At 33.6% G+C, this 25,036-nt stretch overlaps 1 protein-coding gene across 9 annotated transcripts in view; it reads left to right on the forward strand.

Moving 5' to 3' along the window:
- The window catches only part of C2H2orf42 (chromosome 2 C2orf42 homolog), a 37,988-nt gene extending 13,592 nt beyond the window's left edge, over positions 1-24,396 (forward strand). For all 9 annotated transcript variants that reach the window (XM_074287192.1, XM_074287188.1, XM_074287193.1 and 6 more), the window contains 6 exons: positions 382-486; positions 2,596-2,700; positions 3,527-3,634; positions 5,631-5,731; positions 10,051-10,213; positions 23,423-24,396. In XM_074287192.1, the coding sequence (XP_074143293.1) occupies positions 382-486; positions 2,596-2,700; positions 3,527-3,634; positions 5,631-5,731; positions 10,051-10,213; positions 23,423-23,631 (791 nt within the window). In that variant the 3' untranslated portion in view covers positions 23,632-24,396. The remainder of the gene's footprint in view (positions 1-381; positions 487-2,595; positions 2,701-3,526; positions 3,635-5,630; positions 5,732-10,050; positions 10,214-23,422) is intronic.
- The last annotated feature ends 640 nt before the right edge of the window (positions 24,397-25,036 follow it).

The following is a 25,036-nucleotide window of genomic DNA, read 5'->3' on the forward strand; positions in this document are numbered from 1 at the left end:
ATAAATTTCCTATTTGCCATATTTTAATAGCAACCAAAAAATAAAACCCAAGCAAGACAAAAAAGAAAGAAGAAAAAAAAAATATGCTTCAGTCTGTACTCTTGAATCCATCAGTTCTTTATCTGGAGGTAAATAGCATTTTAAAAAAAATTGTTGATAAGAAATTTTCATAATGAGATATAATTCCTTTCTATTAAACATTCACTTCCAGTGTAACTTAAGGAAGTTCAAAATTAGACATATGTATTTTAATTTCTTTCATTGAATGCGCAAAGTGTACCCAAACATTATGTATGAAATCATTGTACATTTTGGTCCCTGCAGGGATTAAAATCTTCTGTATATATATCATGCTAAAGTTTTCAGTCATTTATATTTTAGGTACACAGACCAGTAGTCCACTTTTGGCTCAAGATGTAGTGAGCAGTAATCTAAGAAAAAGCAGCTTGAAAAAACCTGCAGTCACCTCTTCAATAAAAAGGCAGAGTAAGTGATGGAATTTTATCTCTGGGAACTCAAAAATATTTAAAGTTGAGAATTGTTCAACCATTTAGACAATGAAAATAGGATAGTTCTATGATTTTCACATTGGGGAAAAAAACTGGGAAATAAAGAAGAAGGTAAAGCAATGGCTGGATCCTCTTTGGTATTATATTTGGGATATAGAATAAATGGTATTTTTTAGACTGTTAAATCATATCTTTTAAATGAACAAATGTAATAGAAATGTATTGACATATTTAAATAAGATGGGTGGATTTTGTAGAATTGTGGGAGGAAAGAGAATTCCTTGTTTATTTTCTTATCTACATGCATAACTGGTATTGCATGTTCTTTCCCTACAGCCCTACAACATTACAGTTGTGTAGTGTTTTTTAGTTTTGAGTCATTTCATTTGATCTTCATGATAACTCTGTGAAGTAAGTGGGGCAGATACACAACTTTGTATTACTATAAACATACCGAGGTCTCCCCATCCTTTAAAAAGCATCATTTGAATTTATTTTCTCTTCAAGCTGTCATTTTAAAATCTCTTCTCCCTTTTTTAATGACCCTTCTAGAAATGATCATTTATACTTATTACCTCCATTTCTTTACCACCACCACCACCACCTCACTCCAACTTAAGTATCAACCTTTGCCACTTGATTAAAACTGCTCCATTTAAGGATACCAATGATCTCTCTATTTTTTGAATTAAAAAATGTTTGGAAACTCTTTAATGTTTTAACAAAAAAAACCAAAACAAACAAAACAAAAAACCCTATGTGATGGTAAGTTTTAAATTCTTCAGCCAGAAGACGTGTTTCTTGATGACTACTTCTGCTGCCATCTCCCAGAGACTTAAGATGCTTTTCATAATTTCTTTTTGACTGTAACCTTGAGGTTGTAGCTTAACTTTCCTGGTTCACATACCACTTCCTCTGTTAGAGGTTATTAGTATATCATGAAATTTTTCTTCTTCCAGCCAGAGACAGTCTTTTCCTTCTTGAATTTCTCAGACCATTTTGCTTAGATATCACCTATATATTTATCATATTGCAATTTGCATTATATTTATCTGTATATTTGTCTCATTCCAGTAATAATAATTGTTAATATTTTTTACATTTACATAGCACTTTAATGATAAGGCTTTTACACACATAGACAATAACTTTGTGAGATCGGTGGTATACATAGTACTTTCCATTTTACAGATGAGCAAATTGAGGCTTAGAAATGAAGTTCATGGTCACATAACTAATAAAAATCAGAATCAGGATACCATCCTAAAGTCTTGACTTCAAATCCATTGTTTTCTACTATATCATGCTGATCATACTAAAGTGTAGGGTCCTGGAAGGCAGAAACTATGTTTTGTTTCTTCTTTGTATCTCCAACACTAGTACAGTTTATTGAATTAGTAGATGAGTAAATCTATCTGTTGAGTTGAGTTAATGGATGTATTGGTTGTTTTTTGGTCCAAACTTGTAATTTTATTGTAAGTAGTTCCTAGTGAGAGGTAACACTTTCTTCTAAAGCATCTTGGTTGTTGTTCTGCAACTTATAGGCTTAGAGAGTTAATTTGCCCAGCATCATATAGGCCATTTATATCTGAAGCAAGATTTGACCTCACATCTTGGGGATTTATTTCCACAGCTCTCTATTCACTACCCCCTACTCTAGGTACATCTAGATGTATAAGTGTGATATATTAATCCATAGTATAGAGATCAGTCTAATATACTTGAAGGCAGGTTTTGGCTCTTAAGAAGCAGCTTAGCTATTTTGGTTTCTTTAGTGATAGAAATTTAAAAGAAATTAGACTAATTTGTAGGTAAAACTGCTTTAGAAACTGTACTAAACACCTATTTGATGTGTTGTACTTAAACTTATTGCTAGATTTTGAAAATATGCCAACTTTTTAGTATGTTGATTGATTTTATTATGTTTCCCAGCTAATATAAAAATGCTTTTTTTAGTCTTCCATTTTTTTTTTTTTGAATTTTAAATCTTTGTTTTTGATTCTTCTAAATTACCTACCTTTTCCTTATTTTTTTGACTATATTTTGAGTAAAAGTAGTTGTTACTGAAGAGATCCTTGCCTTTCAGCCTGTAATCAGCTGCTAGATGAATCACAAGTGACTTTGTCCTTCCAAGATTGGCTGGCCAGTGTCACAGAACGCATCCACCAAACCATGCATTATCAATTTGATGGTAAGTACTTATTTTTCTATTGAGCTTTTTCTGGAGGAGGAAGAAACAGTCCTCTCTTCTATAGTTATTCTTACTTTATTCTGAAAGAGTATTATTGAGTTTATCTGTTACTTTATATCTGTCAAACTAATAGGTTGAAAACTCAAATGCCTTGGCCTGGAAGGAACAAGGTTTTTGTAGAAGAGGATAAAAAATCTCTGTAAAAAGTAGTGATAATAGAAAGTCTAAAAAATGTTAAAAAAAAATTAGTAATTAAAATTCAGCAAATACCTCTAGTACTTTACTAGTCCTTGTGTAGGGGATATGAGCAAAGCTGAAAAATATTTCAAGATCTATAAATGAAAATTTAATGGAGAGAAGCTATATACATGATAAAGTATTTGCAAAGAAAACAAAAGCACGAGAAACAATATAATAACTCACATTTATATTGCATTTTTAAGTGTTTTTTCATTTGATGATGTAAAATTATATACTCAAGTTCTTAGTTCAGTTCAAGTGAGTGGAAAGACTACATTAGAGACTTATTGTAAATAGTAAGTAAAAATTAAATTTTATTGCACATTTTAATCATCAAAAGAGACCTAGCTTTAGGTCTAGAGTTGATTATGACTTAGATGAGATTGACTTATTTTAACCTTTCTTCACTAACAAAAGCTAATGAGATAAAAATTCAAACCATACATTTACCTCTTGCATCTCTATAAAGAAATCTCACTGACAGTAATAACTTAAATGTTATTGATCTTTATATCCTTTTGTCCTTTTTGATTTCCTCCATCAAAAAGTTTTTAATTTCTTCAGTTCCCTTTCATTTTTTTTGTAGGTAAACCAGAGCCATTGGTGTTTCACATTCCTCAGTCCTTCTTTGATGCTCTACAACAGAGGATCTCTGTTGGAAGTGCAAAGAAAAGGCTTCCCAACTCCACCACAGGTACAGGATCTTTCAGGAAGAAACCACATGACTTTATGGCATTGATAGTATCCTTTTGGATACTTCCAGTAGTGGTTTTCTGCCAGCCTTACAGAGTCATGTATGTGCTAGTAACAAGGGGCAGGGGGTTGGTGCTAACATAGGCTTGGAATATTGTTGCTCTTGTAAGATTGCTTTCATTATAATTCAGATTAAATAATTTAAAGAGTTTCAAGCCTGAAAAATTAAAAAAAATGAAGTAATATTTATTGCTTTACAAATATGGACAGTTATCTTCCAAAATATAGTATTCATTGGTTAGGATTTGCTTGGCTTTTTGATGACCATTTGTTTTTTTTTCTTCTGTGGCTCTCAGGTTTGAGCGGTAGCAGGTTTTTATTTTAAAGGTTCAAATAACTTCCAATCTTGATATATCATTACATCTTCATTTTAGTTTACTTATTTATTAGCTTTATCACTTTTTTATTAAAGATCTGAAGGCATCACATCAAAGAACCTGTCTAGTAACTTTAATATTAAGCACTGGAAATAGAGGAGAAAAGACAGAGAAGAATGTTTAATCAACAAGTCATCATACATTTATTGAATATCTACTCTATTAAACACTGCTAAGTACTGCATATACAAAGAAAGGCATCTCCTTAAGGGGCTCACAGTCTAATGGGGTAAATCATTAGTGGTGGGTCTCCTGAAGATATCTAATTGGGAATCCATGCTGCTTCCTTTATAAATATTGTTTGATGAGAGCATAGTGATTTCTAGAAATGCTTTTGACCTCAGTTTTTGAGTAATACTAACCAAGAATCCCTACATTGGGGACTAACTTCCATATTTTCCACATCAAACTTGCCTCCCTTTGAACGGAGAGATCCACGGCTTATCAGATGTAAATCATAAATGGGTCTATTGATTTTTCTTCTATCTTAAAATGTAGCTTTATGTTAGGGATACATCCCTTATTTTTGTTGCCAAATCACATACTATGGAATTCTTTAATAAGGCAGTCCCAAAAATCTTAGTGCTGTTTTAAGTTTAAATGTTAAACTATTTAAGAGATTAAAGTCCTTAAAGTTTAAAATGGCACTAAGACTTTTGGGACTGCCTGTCTATTACTTGTATGAGAAGATGAGGCTGATAGCCTTCTCAGGAGCTAAGCATGTTCAGAAGACTTTTATTATAGGTCATTCTTTGGGGAAATGATTTGACCTTGGCACCTTCAATTTCATCTAATAGCCAGTTCTGTTATACTAGAGCCTTTTCTATGTTAACACTTTTATGTGAGCAGAGAAATGAAATTCCAAAACAGAAGTGGGTAACAATAGTGCATGTACTACATATCAGAAAGAGCATGTGTGGTATTGTAAAAGAATACCGGATTTGAAATGAGTTCAAATCTTATCTATGCCACTGATCACTTGTGTGACCTTGTATGACCTCAGGCAAATTCTTAATTCTTAGTGAAATGAGGTTGGACTAGATAAATAATGAGGTTTCTTCCTTTTCATCTCTAAGTCTCTGATCCTTTCATTGTTCATATCCAGGTTCTTAATATCCATGTAACTTGGGGCTAATCACTTTCCTTCTCTGGGCCTCATTTTTCTTGAGTATAAAATAGATTGGATGATCTAGATGAAATTAAACTAGATGATCTTTAAGCGCTCATTCACTTCTAAAGTCTATGATTCTGTGTGATTGTGAAAGAAAATATCAAAGCAGCACTATTTAAATGGAGACTTTTCATGGCCTGAATTCCACAATGAAATGTTTGGTCTTGGACCACTTTAGCCAGTCCCTATGATTTGTTTGTTTTTAAACTTGCTAGGAAATATTTTAAAAGTTACAAATTCTGTGTAAAGAAAGAATAGCATTGCATCATTAACTCTTTAGTAAGTATAAATGGAATCAAAGAGACTATTGTGTACAGCTTTTAATAAACCTTAAAGCTCTATATAAATATCAGCTATGTTTATTAACCATGTCCCCTTTCTAATTGCAGCTTTTGTGAGAAAAGATGCCTTGCCACTGGGAACCTTCTCTAAATACACCTGGCACATCACAAATATCCTGCAAGTTAAGCAAATCTTAGACACCCCTGAGGTATGGGAAGTTTGTTATCACAACTCTGGAGAAAAATCACAGAAATGTGACAGTCATAGGGATCTTAAAGTGGGTTTCTTGCCATGTCAAATTCTTCTTGGGTGCTTCCTTTAAAGGTGATCTTTGCCTCTTCTGTGCCAGCTCATTACTTTATTATATGTTACAGTCATCTTGGCAAAGGTCATGTAATATAGCTGAAAAAACACTGGATTTGGAGTAGGAAGACTCAGCTTTGAATCTTCATCCTCTTCCTTACTTGGGGTGGGTTCTTGGCTGCCATTCTGGGACCCACTTTCCTCTTCTACAAAATGAAACCTTTTCCAGCTCCAACTTTTTTGACAACCTAGGTAGCCTATTGCAACAGTTCCTTGAATTGCAGAGGCTTTCCTCTTTTTTGTAGCTGTAGATGATATATATAAATTAATAACTTTATTTGATTCTTTTGGTTTTAAATGTTCTCCCTAAGTAGGAAAAAAATTATTTATTCTCTAAGCAAAACTCTGTGCAAGACACTGGAAATAGAGACAAAATGAGAAACAGATCTTTCCTTTAAAGAGCTTACATTTTCTTAGGAAGATTTAACATGTATTCATATAAATATATATATGATTTTTGTTCTTTATTCTACAGTGTATGAAAGACATTGATAAACTGGAGTGCCCACAGGATATTGGAGGGCTATGAGTCTGGGGATATTTAGTCTAGAAGAGAAAACTTTGGAGGGGACGTGGTACTCTCTTCAAGTATTTGAAAGGTTATCATGTGGAGAAGGGATTAGGCTTTTTCCATTTTGGACCCCAGAAGGTAAAAGTAAGCATAATGGATTGGAGTTGTAAAGAGGCAAATTTAGACTTCATGTCAAATCCAGGAGTTTGAATTGACTACTTTATTGGAAGTGTTCAAGCAGGGATTGGATGGGCTACTTGTTGGATATGCTATTGTAGGGATTCCTTTCTGGGGTATGGATTTAACTAGAAGGCTGATGAGGTTCCTTCCAACTCTAAAATCAATTTGAGAAAAGAGGATACCAGGGGTGTGCTGGAGCCAACTTATTGCAATAGCTGATTATTAAATTATAAGTGTGCATGTTTGTATCTCAAAAATTAAGAAATTATACAAATCAGATTCGATTTTTAAAATTTGTTTTATTATCTAGACTTAAAAACTTGATGGACATTAGATGGACAAAATGCTATTACTGCAGATTAAACTTAAAAGTGTATTTGGTGTGCTATTTTTCCCCACTAAGAGCTGCCATAAAACATTTATTAGGATGCCACTGATGAGAACACTAACAACTAGTTGGATCAAAAAAACCTTGCTGTAGAAAGTAGTACTTGAGCTGAGCTAAAAGATTCTACAAGTTGGAGATTAGGAGGGGGGAGAATGCATTTCAGGCATGGAAAAATCAGCAAGTGTATTGAGTGGGAGATGGGAAGCCAAGTTCAAAAAGGAAACAGATAAAAAAAAATAAAGCTAGTTTGAAATGTAGAATACATGAAGGTGAGTGAAGTAAGTCTTAAAAGTCAGGCTAGAGTCAAATTATGAAGAATTTTAGATGCCAGACTGAGGAATTTATATTTTATCCTGCAGAAAGTATCCCACCACAGAAGTATTGTGACTGCTTTAGGAAGATTATTTTGGCAGCTGTTTGGAGGAAACACTGAGAAGTATAGACTCTGGAAGCAGGCAGACAAATTGATAGGTTATGGCAATAGTCTGAACAAGGAAGTAGCCAAAGTAGAATGAATAAGAAAGAATGAATAAGAATTGTTAAGTCAATGGATATGGAGAGTGAAGGATAGAGAAAATGTAATAGAGGGATCAGAGAGAGAAGAGAAGAATAAGGGAAGAGCAGTGCTATGGAAGCCAAGACAGCAGATAGTTGTAACGTGCTCTCCTGGCAGTTACAATTACTAGTCTGTCCTAGACCCACCAGAGTACCTTTGACCACTGTCCTTTGCAGTGTGAGCTCTATCCGGCTCGCCTCCTCTGAGGCCTTCAAAGGTCTCTGGCCACAATCTCTTGAATCTATAGCTTAATAACCGGTAGCGCACTCAAGAACAGCCACGTGTAATCTTAAAAGCCTTTATTATACCTACTCACATAATGCCCTAACTGATGCCCTGACTTGTTGGTTCCCGAGTGAACACCTGGTCAAAAGACCCAGGTGTTCACTACCAAAACCCTTACCTCTTTTGGCTACCCATCTTGGCTTGGCCACCCAGGCTGGGAAGCCAGGGTGAAGAACGCCAGGTTAAAGAGAGCGCCTGCTGCCTGCAGTGGGCTTATAAAGGGCCTGTGAGGTCACACACACAGCCAATCAGCGAGAGAGTCACCCATTACGAAGCTATCTCAAAATGGACAGGATCCCACCCAAGGGCAGTCCTAATATCCACAGAAATTACTTCCGGACCACTCAATCTCCCGATTTGCTGTGGCACCCATTTAAAGGCCCCCTACAGATAGTGATCAGGAGGAAAGGATGGTTAGCAGCATCAAAAACTGTAGAGGTCCAGAGGGAGGAGGCCTTCTAAGAGAAGGCCATTGAATTTAGCAGTTGTACATTAACCTGTTTACTGTATTGGGAGAATCTTTCTCTGATATGTGTTTGCGTGTAAGTCAAGTAATGACTAGACAAGTATCAAGAGACTTATAATTTCCATATCATTATTGAGATTTTTTATTTTAATACCAAGCAGTTTGAAAATGTTTGAGGCTTTGCAAGGACTATATGCTAGATGTGCAGATAGAAACTTAAACATCAAATTTCTGTAGAATTGGAGTTTTTGTCATAGCTAATTCCACATAAGTAATCATCTGTTAGTATTCTTCACTTCTTGAGGTCTTTAAGAGGATATTGAAGGCTTGGTGTATGACAAGCAATTTATATTATTAGTTGAGGATTAATTATACAATAGAAAGACTAAGGTAATACAATTGATTGAACCCCAATTATGTTAATAAGTCATATCACATTCCCAGGAGAAAGATAATCAACTTTTGTAATGGCTGTGTAGCTTATATGTAATTTGGGTGGCACTGCAGATATATATATATATATATATATATATATATATATATATACACACACACACACACACACACACACACAGTGATTTTAGTAATGATCTCAGGGCAACTCACAAGTAATTTCTAGTTGTGAGTGGAATGGGATAGAGGGAAGAAGGCAAGGAGGGAAGAGAATAAAGTAACAAAGTGAGGTGGAGAGCTTTATTTGGGAATGATGGGCCATTGAAAAGTTTTGAGGAGATGATTGAAGTCAGTGGTGTATGAAAAAATAAGTTTAGCTACAATCCAGGGAACTGTGCTGGAGGTAAGTAGACCAGAGCAAATTTGCCGTGATTATTGGAAATAATGAACTAATAGTTGTTAAAGAAATCACTGAATTATCTGTCTCCTTTAATAAAGATTTGTCCTATGGATACATTATTGGTGGAACTGTGAATGAATCCAACCATTCTGGAGAGGAATTTGGAACTATGTTCAAAAAGTTATCAAACTGTGCATATCCTTTGACCCAGCAGTGTTACTACTGGGCTTATATCCCAAAGAGATCTTACAAGAAGAAAAGGGACCCACATGCGCAAAAATGTTTGTGGCAGCCCTTTTTGTAGTGGCTGGAAATTGGAAACTGAATGGATGCCCATCAATTGGAGAATGGCTGAATAAATTATGGTATATGAATGTTATGAAATATTATTGTTCTGTAAGAAATGACCATCAGGATGATTTCAGAGAGGCCTGCAGAGACTTATATGAACTGATGCTAAGTGAAATGAACAGAACCAAGAGATCATTATAAATGGAAGAAGACTACATCATAATCAATTCTGATGGACGTGGTTCTCTTCAACAGTGAATTAATTCAGACCAGTCCTAGTTGTTCAATAATGAAGAGAGCCATCTATACCAGGGAAAGGACTGTGGGAACTGAGTGTGGACTATAACATAGCATTTTCAATCTTTCTATTGTTGTTTGCATTTTTGTTTTCCTTCTCAGGTTTTGTTTTTTTTTTTTTTTTTCTTTCTAGATCCAATTTTTCTTGTACAGCAAGATAACTGTATGGATATGTGTACATATATTCGATTTAACATATATTTTAACACATGGTGGAATACCTGCCATTTAAGGGAGGGGGTGAGGAGAAGGAGGGGAAAATTTGGAACAGAAGGTTTTGCGAGGGTCAGTGTTGAAAAGTTACCCATATATATGTTTTATAAATAAAAAGCTATAATTAAAAAAAATAAAGATTTGTCCTATTCTAATTCTTTTCTGGTATTGTCTTTGTGATCAGATGCCCTTGGAAATCACCCGGAGCTTCATCCAGAACCGGGATGGAACTTATGAGTTGTTTAAATGCCCCAAAGTGGAAGTAGAGAATATAGCAGAAACTTATGGTCGTTTAGAGAAACAGCCAGTGCTCCGACCTTTGGAACTGAAAACTTTTCTGAAAGTCGGTAAGTTCAATAAATATTTGGTGATGGCACTTTCTGAGTCTCTGATATGTATTCAAACCTCATACAAGATATTGCATGAAGAAGTTAATTAATGGCACATTCCCTGGTATTATACAATTTACTTTCTTAGACATGCATAGGAATCCCAGGATTTAGAAATGGAAAGGGATTTTATACTTCATTTAATCTGATCTCATTTTACAGATGAGGAAACTGAGACATAGAGACATTAAACTGGCCACTCCAAGATCACATTGCTAGAAAGTAGCAGAGTTCAAATCATAGGTCCTCTGACTACAAATTCTACAAAATACTAGTTACATTGTACTATACTGTCATTCTATACTTCTTATTTCAATGGATTTGATATTTTCATTGATGAGAGTTTTCCTTCCATTGATACAGATTATAACCCATGTCTGCCTTTTCATTCTATATAATTTTTGTTCATATTCTTACATAGTTCTTCTGTGGATATTCTGACCGTTGTGTTTTCTTTTCATTTTGAGGTTTCTGATAGAGTATAGATGACTTTGCCTCATATATACCATTTAACCAGTTCAGCTTTTCTAAGCATAACCCTTTCTCTCTGTGATTTCTCATCACATTTGCCAGTGATTTCTCATCACTCTCTTTTCTGGACTATTACAACAACCTTCTGTTTTCCTTCCCTGCCTCAAGTCTCTCTTCCACCCAGCTATCAAAATTAATCTTCCTAAAGCCCAAGTCTGACTATGTGAACCTTCTCTCTATTCAGTATGCACAAGGCTCTCTCTAACCTAAGAGATCAAATATGAAATCCTCTGTTAGCCTTTTAAAGCCTTTCACAATCATAACCTTTATTATTTTCTACTCTTCTTAAAGCTTACTAAAGCTAAGCCAGTAAGCATTCAATAGTCACTTATTATCTACCAGACACTCTGCTGAATTCTTGGGATATGAAGAAAGGCAAAAAACAATTTCTGTTCCCAGGGAACTCATAGATACTCTGATCAAGTGACTTTGGCCTCCTTTCTGTTTCACACACATGACATTTCATGTCTTGCTTCAAGGCATTTTCACTGGCTGTATCTTATGTCTGGAATGTTCACCTTCTGTAACTCATCTCCTGGCTTTCTTGATGTTTCTTCAAATTTCAGCTAAAATCCTATCATTTGTAAGAAGACATTTTAGTCTTTAATATTAGTGCCTTCCCTCTGAAATATTTCCATTTAGTTGTATATATGGCCTCTTTATGCATATTTATTTGTCTTCTCCATGAGATTGTGAGTTCCTGGTATTATGGGATTATTTTTGCTCCTCTTTGTAATTTCAGTTCTTATCACACAGTACTTGGCATATAGTGAGTGCTTAATTAATAAGTGCTTCTTTGATATCTTATGTAGACATCTAAGTCAGGTGACCAATAGAATTAATGACTAGCTATTTTTCTTGGATCCTTATAACCTTCCAAACCCTTCCAAAAGAGGAATTATGTGCAAGGAATAAAGAAATTTCATCTATCTCTACAGCTTAAGACATGAAGAAAGCTAACAAGCTAACAAATGGAGGAGCTACTAACAACAACAAAAAATCTATTCCCTAACCTCTTCAATGTTTACTTAGCATTCCCTCCCTTACTAGTGATTATGCTCAGTAAGGTCTGCACAAGCCAACCCATGAGCTTACAGTAGAACCCAGTTCTTCTCTTCCTTTCTCCTTGTGCTGTGGAAAACCAAAAGATAGAAACTTTGAAGACAGGGACTGCCCCATGGCAGTTCTCTGTGCTGCAACATTGGTCTGTTAGAGAACTGAGAAAACTGGGACAAGATGCTAGTGTATGGCAATGTCCATTAGACTTGAAGAAAAAGGGACTATTATCCAGCTGGCTAGTTCTGTACTCTTAGAGTTGCTTAAGGCATAAACTGGAGTCAGTAAAACATGTATTTCTCAGTGTTAAAGTCCAATATCCAAAGCAATTGTAATTAAAGGAAAAGGAGTCAGAAAGTGAACAAATAAGAAAAAATGACTGAAATTACCAAAGGGCTCAGGAGGAATAAAACTTTTAAAGACTTTGAGCATAAGCAGATAAATAAATAGGATATGTAAGTATCAGAAAGCTACTCAAGCTAAACATAGTCATACATCTCTGGATAAATATTGCTTGGCAAATAAGTCAATACTTGATGAGGCAGAAGATCTCATGTATTCTCAAGAGAGCATAGAATCACAGCTGGCTATTCCTGAGTGGTTTAAAAAAAAAAAATCCTGAAAGCAGAATTTGTAGCCTACACAGAAGAAATAATGGGCAAAATAGAAAAACATGAATCAGTAGTGGCAAATAAAAGAAAATAAAAGATTGAGAACGTAAATATAAAGTGAAGGATACTCTGGAAGAAGAGAAGCAATATTAGAAGCAAACATGATTTACAGACTGATTTCAAAGATGGACTATGTAGAGACAGCTGAAGAATTATGTATATCTTCCAAAAGAGCATAACAAGCCAAAAAATTCAAATGGCACAGTGGAAGAAAATAATACAAGAAAATTGTCCAGAACTTCTGAACACAGAAAATAAAGTGCCAATTCAAAGAATCTATAGATTGCTTTCAGAAACAAAACAAAATAAAACCAAAACAAAAAAATCCAATTGTGAAAAGTCCAGGATATATAAATTAAACAATTCTACTTAAAGATAAATTCTGCAAACCACTAGACATTATCTTAAGTGATTTATTAAATATAGTTGGAAATATGCTTCCATTTATAAGTGTCTACCTTACATCTCTCCACTTTCTTTTTTTAACTTATTTTTTTATTTGTTCATTGTTTTTAATTACATTTAAACATTCATTTTTAAAAGCAGTTCGCGTTTCAGATTCTCTCCCTCCCACTCCATCCTCTTTGAGAAGGCAAGCAATTTGATATCAATTATATGTGAAGTCATGCAAAATATATTTCCATACGAGCTATGTTGCAAAAGAAAATAAAAGCCAAAAAAACCCTCAATTCAAGAAAAATAAAGTAAAAAAGTATGTTTCAGTCTTTTTTCATAGTTCATTCATTAGCTTTTTCTCTGGAGGTAGATAGCATTTTTTTTTTGTGGTTCTTTTAGAATTGTCTTAGATCATTGTCTTGACCAGACTAAAGTCTTTCATAGTTGATCATCCTTACAGTATTACTATTGTGGTGATAGTATTGTATTAGTTTTGCTTATATATATTTCTTGCATCAGTTCATATATATCTTCCCAGTTTTTCTGAAATCATCCTGTTCATCATTTTTAATAACACAATTGTATTATTTCATCACAATCATACTACAATTTGTTCCCAGTCATTTTCCAATTTATGGGCATCTCCTTGATTTCTAGTTCTTTGCTACCAGAAAACGAGCTACTGTAAATATTTTTGTACAAATAAGTCCTTCTCTTCCCCCACTCCCTCCCTTTATTTATTTATTTAATTAATTATTGCTGGAACTCTTGTCTTTCCAGAAATCAGCCGGAGTCAGGATCACTAAATGACTTTATTCTTGATCTTTTACGGTCAAGGTCAGGGGGTTAGGCCTAGCAACTTCACACACACACCTTCCTCCTTCAAACGCCAGGAGAGACTGAGTCAGCTTCTGCATCTCAATTCCTCTTCCTACTCCTCCTACACACATCACTTCCTCCTCTTTGTCCCACCAATCAAGTCAGCACAGAACAGCTGAGGAGGGTCAACCTTCAAACAAGTTAATAGGGAACTGTCCAATTGGCAATTAGTCTCATGTGCTTCATTATCCAAGTGCATTGCTCAGTTCTAGCCCTTTACAAATTATTTGTTTTTGACCTCTGGGATACAGGCCTAGTGGTACTGTTGGATCAAAAGATATGCACGGTTTTAAAACTCTTTTGTTGTAGTCCTAAGTAGTTCTCCATAAGGGTCATATCTATTTACAACTCTACAAAGTGCTTTAGTGTCCTAATTTTTCCACCTCTCCTCCAGCATTTGTTATTTTCCTTTTTTGTCATGTTAGCCAATTTGATAGTTGTGAAGTCATATTTCAGAGTTGTCTTAATATGCATTTCTCTAATAATGATTTAAAGCATTTTTTCATGTGACTATTGATAGCTTTCATTTCTTCTGAAAACTGCCTGTTTATATTCTTTGACCATTTTTTGATTAGGAAATAATGCTTATTTTTATGAATTTGACACTCTTCCCTAAGAATTTGAGAGATAGGGTCTTCATCAAATAAATTTATTGCATGCAAATTTTCCTCCTACTTTTCTGTTTTCCTTCTACTTTTGATTACATTAGTTTTGTTTGTGCAAAATCTTTTTAATTTCATACAGTCAAAGCTTTTGCTTCCATGATTTTCAAATCTCTTATGTGCCATAAACTCTTATCTTTTCCATAGATGTGAGAGATTTTTTTCATGCTCTGCTAATCTACTTATGATAATATACTACTTTTTTTTTTCCCTGAGGCAATTGGGGTTAAGTGACTTGCCCAGGGTCACACAAGCTCTATCCCTGCGCCACCTAGCTGCCCCATGATAATATTCTTTTATATCAAAATCATTTACTCATTTTGATCTGAACTTGGTATGATGCTGATCTATTCCTAGTTTATGCCAAATTGTTTTCTAGTTTTCCAAACAATTTTTATCAAATACTGAGTAATTACCTAAAAGCTTGGATCTTTGAGTTTATCAAAGATTAGATTTCAATGGTCATTTACTACTGCATAATGTGTTCCTAATCTATTGCAATTATTCACCACTCTTATTTCTTAGTACCAGATTGTTTTTATGATTATCACTTTACAATAAAGCTAGAGTTCTGTTCTTGCTAGGCTGCCTTCCTTCCTTCACCTTTTTTTCCCCATTGATTCCTTTGATATACTTGGCTTTTTGGTCTTCCAGATGAATTTTATTATTTTTTTTCTAGTTCTATAAAGTAATTCTTTGGTAGTTTGGTTGGTATGGTACTGAATAAGCAAATTAATTTAGATAAAATTGCCATTTTTATTATATTGACTTGGCCTACCCATAAGCAATGACTATTTCTCCTGTTGTTTAAATCTGTCTTTATTTGTGTAAAAAGTATTTTATAATTATATTATTCATGATTTTTTCTTAGCAGACAGACTTCCAAGTATTTTATACTGTCTGCAGTTATTTTAAGTAGAATTTCTCTATCTCTTGCTCTGCTGGGTTTGATTGGTAGTACATAGAAATGCTAGTGATATATCTGGGTTTATTTTATATTCTTCAACTTTGATAATTTTCTTTCCTTATTGCCTATTTTTATTCCTTCAATTTATTTTCTTTTCTTTTTTGGTATTATTGCTATAGCTAACATTTTTTAATAATAGCTTTTTTATTTTTCAAAACACATGCAAAGAGTTTTTAATATTCACCCTTGCAAAATCTTGGGTTTTATATTTTTCTCTTTTCCTTCCCACCATCCCCTCCCCTAGATAGCAAGTAATCCAATATAGGTCAGTCATATACAGTTCTTCTAAACATATTTCCACATTTATCATGCTGCACAAGAAAAATCAGTTCAAAAGATAAAAAAATGAGAGAAAAACAAAACAAGCAAGGAAAAACAACAAAGGTGAAAATACTATGTTGTGATCCAGATTCAACCCCCATAGTCCTCTTTCTCGATACAAATGGCTCTTTATCATAAGTCTATTGGAATTAGCCTGAATTACCTCATTGTTGAAAAAGCCACTTCCATCATAGTTGATCATCATATAATCTTTTTATTGTATAGCTAACATTTCCAATACATTATTGAATAATAGTGGTGATAGACCATATTCTTGCTTCACCCTGATCTTATTGGGAGGGCTTCAAGTTTTCCCCATTATAGAAAATGGTTGCTCTAAGTTTTAGATAGATACTACTTATTATATTAAGAAAGGCTTCATTTATATCTATACTTTCTAATGTTTTTATTAGGAATCTGTATTGTATTTTTCTTTACCTTAAAAAATAATCATTTTTTGTTGGTTTTGATATTGATGTAGACAGTTATACTGCTAACTTTCCTAATGTTAAAACAATCTTGCAATCTCCCCACATGGTCATAGTACATGATCTTTGTGATGATTTCTTTCCATTTTCAAATGGAAATTCCTTTGAATCATCCACAACTTAAATTCCCTCCAAATGGTGGTGAACTGAGATTCACAACCATTTCTAGTAGAACATTTGTTTTTAAAAACAAAGTCTTTGTACCCAGAGTGGCATGGGACCATTAAACAGATTATGTAGTTTCTTAAATGCAATCTACCTTGATCACTTCCTCATTTTTAGTTTTGCACCCAATTCATTGTCTAGCTATAGTGTCTGATCCAAATATACATACTGATATACTAAGTATTTCACTTATTGTCCTAATCTGAATAGTGGGTATTTTTCATGCATTTATGTTTTTCTTTTGAGGATTGTTTTACTGATTACCTTTTTTTTTTTTTTTTAGTGATTGTAGATTTTATTCAGAAAATAGCACATTATCTTCTTCAAACAAAGACCTCATTTCATTGTCTTCAGGAATTTTTTTTTCCATTTGGACCTTGTATAAAATATCTTTCATAACACTCACAGAACCTTTTTCAAGTATATACCTAGTTCCTTTTTCTTTTGTCATCTAAATTCCCATATCTTCCATTCTTATTCTGAAGCTGTGAATGCCATCTGCTGGAAGGTATAAATCATAGAATTCTAGTGTTTATGTGAGAGAACTTGCTCTTTGGTTGTAGAACAGCTTAACCTTGCACAATTTGTGAGACTATGAGCAGCTCACAGTCTTAGATTTTCAAACTGATAATATATTAGTTTGACTTTTTTGTGTGTTGGGGCATATAGTTTTGCTTCACTTATTCTTTATTTATAGTAGGTTCTTTAATGTTTATAGAACAAACATGTTTTTGTACATTTTGGCGCATTCTGGTAGCTCTCTTTCTGCCATTGTAATACATTTATATAACTATAGATAAAACTTAGCTCATTTATTGATTCCAGTTCCATCCTTAAATAGTTGATTTGGGTAATCAATTTTTTTTTTTTTTTTTAGCAAAAAACAAACTAACTCATGAAAATGATCTGCTAAGATATGAAAAATTTGCAAAGGTAGATCAAGTGGAGAGGTTCCTCAGAATCACATATCAACAGAGTTTATTGGGGAGGTCCAGTTTCTGAATAATGAAAAGTTTCAATTATTAAATAGTTTTTGGTTTTGTTTTGTGTTCGTGTGTTTTTTGTTTTTCGCAATTGGAGTTAAGTAACTTGCCCAGAGTTACACAGCTAGGAAGTGTTAAGTGTCTGAGGCAGGCTTTGAATTTGGGTCCTCCTAAATTCAGGGTTGGTACTCTATCCATTGTGCCATCTAGCTGCACCTGAATATTCTTTAAATTGGCATTTATGTTTTATGTAAAATTAGTCTAATCTATCTCACAAGGTACTTGACAGTAACAACTATAAATGCCATGCAAGATTTCAGAGTTTGAAAAATGCTTTATATGGACTATTTCATTTGAGCTATACAACAACTTTGTGAAGTACTATTATCCCCAAAGTACATATGGGGAGACTGAACACAACTAGCCCATGTCATAGCTAGTATATCAGAGGAAGAATTTGAACAAAGTTTTTCCTGACTCTTAAGTCCTTTATTTTATGAAATGTCAATATGTGCTGTAGTTTCTCAAAGCATATAATAAAGACAATCCTTAGAAGAACTACTTTAAAGAGTAGATAAAAATTACTTGTAATTAGTAGTGTTTATAAATTGTCATCAAAGTACAGGAAAAGTTTGATTGATAGAAAGATTAGACCTACTTCCCCTGAAAATAATAATTTGTAAACTCTTTCAAAGGTAGCAAAAAGCTTAATTTTAGCTTTTCAAATCATTGTCCAAATAACCAAAATTTCTGACCTAGTAAAACTGAAATAATTGTCCAAATTATCAAAAGTTCTGATGTAGCAAAACTGGAATTTACTTCATTGATTTAAATTTCACTGAAGAAAAGATGAATTAAAGTTCTGAGGGACATTTGGTGTTTTTTTCTCTCTCCAGTTGCTCAAATTTTCCTTCTTAGTTTTCTCTTGAATCTTGTGCTTAACATTTTCAAAATTCCTCCTCGGTTCTGGTTTCCTCACTAGAGTGCTTTATTCTTTTAAAAGTCAGGTTTTTTCTCTATAGGATTATGCCTAACTTTTTAGAATAAGTTATTCCTGGTTGTAAGTCTATAGACTTTTTTTTTTTTGGCTTTTTGCATTATTGTATATTCTAAAATTTCTCATTTACAGTAGAAGCCACCAGGTTTTCTATGATCCTGACTTTAATTCCTCTGTATAGAATTGTTTCTGTCTGGATGCTTTGAGTATTTTCTCTTTGGTAATTGCTCTTTAGATTTTTTTTTGTCTGTGACATTCCTGAAACTTTTCCTTTTGAGGTTCCTTTTATAAATCTTTATTTTGCTCTCTAGTTCTCATAGATTGAGACATTTTTCATTTATGATTTCTTGAATTATAGTGTGTAAGCTTTAAAGAATCATGATTTTTTCAGGGAATCCAGTGATTCTTAAAATTATATCTACCTGATCTCTATTTTCCAAATCAGTTATCTGTGATACTTTACATTTTCTTCTATTTTTTCAGAATTTTATTCTAATATTTCTTGCAGTCTTCAGATATGGAGTCACTAATTTCTGTTTGGTTTATTCTAGTTTTCAAGGAGTCCATTACTTGGGTAAGATATTTACCACTTTTCCTTCTAAGCAATCTATTTGCTTTCCAATTCTTTCTTCTAATGCTTTCAAGTTACCTAAAAAAAATTTCACTTCATTTATTTTAGGTATTCATGTAGTCCTTGTGGAAAATCCACTTTTCCTTTGAGTCTGCTTGCAGTTGTTATGGAATTGTTTACTCCTTTTAGGAGATCTCTAGATCTACAATAACTTTTGACACTGGTTGGTATTTTTTCTAATTTTTTTTCCCTCCAATTACATATAAAGATAATCTTTAACTTTTTTTTTTTTTTTTTTTTTTAATTTTGAGTTGCAAATTCTCTTTTTTTCGTCTCTCACCTCTCTCCCTGAGATGGTAAGAAATTTGATGTCATACATGTTCAGTCATATATGACATATTTCCATATTAGTCATGTTGTAAAAGAAAACACAGACCAAAAAACAACAACAACAAACTCCTCATACCATAAAAAAGTAAAGTGTAAAATAGCTTGTTTCAGTTTGCATTCACATTCCATCAGTTCTTTCTCTGGAGGTGGATAGCATTTTTCATCATGAATCTTTTGGAATTGTCTTTGATCATTGTCTTGAACAGAGTAGCTAAGTTCATCACAGTTGATAATCTCACAATGTTGTTCTTAAAGTGTACAATGTTCTTTGGGTTCTTTGTATCAGTTCATGTAAGTCTTTACAGGTTTTTCTGAAATAATCATACTCATCATTTTTTATAGTATAATAGTATAACATTAACAACTATGTACCACAACTTATTCAGTCATTCCCCAGTTGATGGGCTTCTCCTCAATTTCCACCATATTCTTTGCCACCACAAAAAGAGTTGCTATAAGTATTTTTGTACAAATAGGATCTTTTCTCTTTTACAAAAAATTTCTTTAGGATACAAACCTAATAGAGGTGTTGTTGAGTCAAAGATTATGCATAGTTTTTATAACTCTTTGGACGTAGTTCCAAATTGCTCTCCAGAATAGATACAACTCTAACATCAGTGCATTAGAGTCCCAATTTTCCCACATCCTCTCCAATATTTATAATTTTTCTGTTCTGCCATATTAGCCAATCTGATAGGTGTGAGATAGTTCCTCGGAATTGTTTTAATTTGCATTTTTAAAATAATGATTTAGATCATTTTATATATGATTGTAGATAACTATTAATTTCTTCTTTTGAAATCTTCCTGTTCATATCTTTAGACCATTTTTCAATTGGGAAATGACTCATTCTTATAAATTTGACTTAATTCTCTAGATATTTGAGAAATGAGGCCTTTATCAGAAACAATGGTTGTAAAAATTGTTTCCTAGCCTTTTGCTTCACTTCCAATCTTAGTCGCATTGGTTTTGTTTCACAAAGCTTTTTAATTTAATATAATCAAAATTATCCACTTTATAACTCATAATGTTCTCTATATTTTGTTTTGTCATAAATTCTTGCTGCTTTCATAGATTTGGCAGGTAAATTCTCCTAATTTATTTATGTTAGCATCCTTTACATCTAAATGATGTATCCATTTAAACTACATCTTGGTATATAGTATAAGATATTGGTCTATACCTAGTTTCTGCCATACTATTTTCCAGTGGTAGTTTATATATTTTTTATTTACTTATCTCTCACCTTAGTTTTTGTGCCAGAGCCAGGTCCTCTGCTATACTTTTTAGTGATAGGCACTCCTTGTTTTTTTACTCTGGCTCCTTAGCTTCCTGTACCAATCTCCAGTTCCAGAGGTAAGGTCTCCCTGGATCTTTAGGATCTTGTCTGTCATGTCAGGATAGAGTGTTAGAAACTTTTGAGCCTTGGTTAACTGGCTGTCCCACTCAAATTGCTCCTTTGCTTCAGTGGTCACTATTGTTCTTCAGGGTTTCCATGGATCAACTCCTTTCTCCTCCTTGATGTTTTCTTTCCATCCTAGAACTTTCCTATCTCACTTAAGTTATCAAGCTTTCTTAGGGAAATGTCTACTTTCTTAGCCTTTCAGAGGCCTTCTTGTCTTTATTTATTTATTTACTTTTTGCCTGGTGTGCTGATGCTCTCTTTTCCTATGTTTCAAGGGAATTTGGCTTACTTTTGCAATTCTGCAGTGGATGAAGTCACGGTGATTTTACATTGACTTTTTAAAAAAATCATTATCTGGGCTGGTGTGAATGTCATATTTTTGTAGGATTAGATTTGTGAATGCTGGATGGTCTGACTCCAGTTCAGGCAACCATTTTGTCCCCAAATCCCTCTTTCCTGAATTTTTAAGCAACATTTAGGACAGAAAAAGTTTCATTAACATAACTTTGGAGGAACATGTGTTTTGAAAGAATCAATTCATATATTTGTAGATTGTTTATTGTGTGCCAGAAAGGTATTATCCTAGATATAAAGTCAGATGTGCTCGTGATGTTTCCATATATAGACATACAGCAAAGACATTTATCTCTAAAATATTTCTTTGCCTTTAGACAAAAGTCTCTTTCATCCATCTATATTCAACAAACCTATACATAATATATAGGTGTGTAAGGCACAGAAACAGATAATACGTAGAACTTTTTAAAAGGGACTTACATTCTAAAGAGAGAAGAATAAGTACACAAATATTGAAAATAAAAGAGAGCAAGTTATATATAAACAAGCTATTTGGGACAGTACTGTGATAAATTTGAAAAGAGAGAGAGAAAAAGAGACATTTTCATTTGGTGAAAGGTCAAGAAAAGCTTTAGGGAAAAAATGTGATGAACAATGAAATTGGAATTAGAAAATTTAGATTCAGATATCATCTGTATACTAAGTGGCATTGAAGCAAATCAGTTTAACCTCTTTTTGTCTCAGTTTCCTCATCTATAATAAAGAGTTTTGGAATTAATGATCTTGGAAATCCTTAACTGCTCCCAATCCTGAGTAGTTTCCAGTTTTTGTTTGTTTGTTTTCAGTTGTCATCTTGCTTCAAAGATTTCAGAGTTCTATTGAAAATTATCCTCTTAGTTGTAGTAGTTAAGAAATATTTTCAGTAGATTGAAATATATCCCTGGTAAATAGTAAATATCATTCTTTTTAACAGCATTTCATTACAAATGGGATCAGCAGAAGCTCTAACAATATATCCTAGTTGCAGTTTAGGGTATTGCTCTTTTAGGAATTGCTTACAACTATTTTTTAAATTTTTTTGCTTATCAAAGTTAATTATAGAATTCCTTTTACAAAGGAGCTAAATAATGTTATACTTTAAATTTTGATGACTTATGTGGAAATGAGAGTATATTCTAAGTGAGAGAAATATTAAGAATGAAGATGGTCATGTATCAAACTGGTTTAGAATTCAACAGTTTTCAATAGTATGTGATGACCCAGTTCCCAAAGGATGAGGTAAAGACAGATTTATTTAATAGAAGCACTTAAAATAGAAATAATGTGGTGGTGCTTTAATATTTTGAGGAATCTATGCTCTGAACAAAAAAGTCTCATGGTATAACACAGTGGTATTAAATTCATGTAGACTTGAGGAGCACTTAGGTTATCTAAGGGAGATATTCATAAATTTTTATATGTTTATTTTTTCATCAGTGCACCAAAACATTAAAATCAGATGGGAACTGCATTTTACTCTGGTTCAGGCTGTATTCAGAAATGTTGTTGGTCATGTACATGAGCTGCATGTTTGACCCCCCTTTGGTGTAGGGAATAGAGTTAGTCTTGAAGTCAGAAAGACATAGGTTCAAGTTCTCTTTCTGACACACACTGGCTGGGTGACTCTGGTCAAGTAACTTAAATTATTAGTGCCCTAGAAAATTGTCTGAGGTTTTAAGTTGCTGAGAAGGTACTGATCTGCTTTGGTAAAAAGACTTTCCTTTCCTGGGAATTTTCTTTTGTTTTTCAAGAAGTGTAAAAGAGATTTATTAAAGAATATTCTTTATAGCTCATTAGAGATGGAATCATCCAGATCTGCATCTAGTTTGGCTTGGTGGAATAGCAGCTCCTAAGAAACCTTCTGCGAAATTCCTATGCTTATGAAATCATAGTTTTTCTCTATTTCTTTGAGCCTATTAGTATGGATGCCTTCTCTCATGTTCCCTGTCCCCACATTCTTCTAACCCATCAGTACAGATTTTGTGCTACCCTCTTACTCTAGATAAGTACTAACAATTTTTCTGTAAATCCTAGATTGAGAATCTACTAGTGTAGTCCTTATATTGTCCATCTATTTTTCCCTACAATTATAGTTCATTTGTCTTTCCTTTGCCTTTTGGGACACCAATACTTCGAAGTCTTGTAAGATTATAATGTTTTTTATGATATGTTGTTACCTAATTAAAATTCACCACAAGGTCAAAAAGCAACAAGATGGGAAGATAGTTTCTTTTTATTCTGGAAAGAATGTTACCTACAGTCTTACATATTTTGTTAATTCTCAACACTTCTTTGTGACCAAAATATATAGGTGAAAATTCAGTACTAGATTATTGTTTCTCCTTTTAGGCAATACCTCTCCAGATCAGAAGGAGCCGACACCTTTCATCATTGAATGGATTCCAGATATTTTGCCCCAGTCCAAGATTGGTGAATTGAGAATCAAGTTTGAATATGGCCACCATCGGAATGGACATACAGCTGAATACCAGGAGCAACGTCCCCCATTAGACCATACCTTAGAGTTGACACCTTTGACTACCATCACTTTTCCATGAAGCAAAAGAATCTTTTGCTGCTGAGTTTGCACATCTCCACTCCTTGGCAATTTCAGATACTCCTTAGGCACTTAGACATTGACAGTTTCTTTAGCAAACTGCTTTTTGATAGGATGCTTTTTTTTCCCCAAAGCATCCAATTGGGTTATATTGAAGAAAAATATCTTCTTGTAAATAGCATGTTTTGGTGCTGTTCTGTTTGCTCTTTAGATGAATTGTGCTGTATTTCTGCTGGGGTTAAGTGTGGGAAAGAGAAACCTTCTCTTATCTGGACATTTCCTTTAGAACTTATTTCTATCTTTTTTAAAAAAACATTATTAAGAAATCAGTTAGCTAAAACTCAAATCTTAACTGATTTCAGAGAATGTTGGCAAGATAATATCCTAGTTAGGACAAATGTGTTATCACTTGGAGCATAATGGGATAGCTCCAGTTAAGTTTTTTGTTCTTTTCTTAAAATAAAGCACATTGTCACCCCTTTTCAAGATGACATTTTGTATTGGTTAATTTACAAAATAAGAAACCTTCCTTAGAAAGGAATTGATAATGAAATAGAGAAAGGAAACAAAAGGTCTTAGGCTTTCTTAACCAATTTTTATAAAACTTCATGCCCTTAATATTGGATTTTTTCCCCTTTGTGCTCTCAAATGTTATTAGCCAGTAAAAAGCTGTTTTTGCCTCTGAATTTTCTCACTTAATATTGAGTGCCTACTAGTTATTAAGTAATTAATAAAGCACTGTGGGAGATGTCATGGAGGAGAAAGATAACATTCCTGAGTTATGGTTCTTGCTTATTCCTAACTTAAGAGTTTTGTGGGGGAGATAAATCTAACACATATCAGATGATACCATAGAAAACAAGAAGTCTGTATTTTTGCTTTTGTTACCAATGCCAATGAGAAGCAGAGTATTCAGAGAAAGGAGGAGGTGGAACTTGCTAAGATAACTGAAGAATGAATGGGTTTTGATAGGTAGAGATGGGAAAGTATTTCAAGTGTGTACAATAAAAGGAGGAGTCATGACTTGTTCATAGGGCCAAGTTAGGAAGAAGTGAGAAAATTTATATAGAGAAGATATGGTTGTAGTATAAGAGGGATTTGAAGCCAGATTCGGGCACATTCAGGCACATGATACAGCAACCAATTAGCTGTCTGAGAATTTTGGGTAGAGAGACATAATGAAAGCAATGGTAATGGATCTGAGCATAGGATGATTCTGGATGAAGAGGTGGTCTTAGAGAAGAGAATCCTTTGGAATCAGAGATCTTGGAATTGAATCCTGTCTTTGTTCTTACTACTTGTGTTTCTTGGACAAATCACTTCTGACCTCAAATTCCTCAATAAAATTAGAGGGTTACATGTCTCTTCCTTCTTTAACTCTTCTTAGATTTACTTAATGAGATTAA

This window comes from Sminthopsis crassicaudata, chromosome 2, assembly GCF_048593235.1.
Source record: "Sminthopsis crassicaudata isolate SCR6 chromosome 2, ASM4859323v1, whole genome shotgun sequence".
Lineage (NCBI taxonomy): Eukaryota > Metazoa > Chordata > Mammalia > Dasyuromorphia > Dasyuridae > Sminthopsis > Sminthopsis crassicaudata.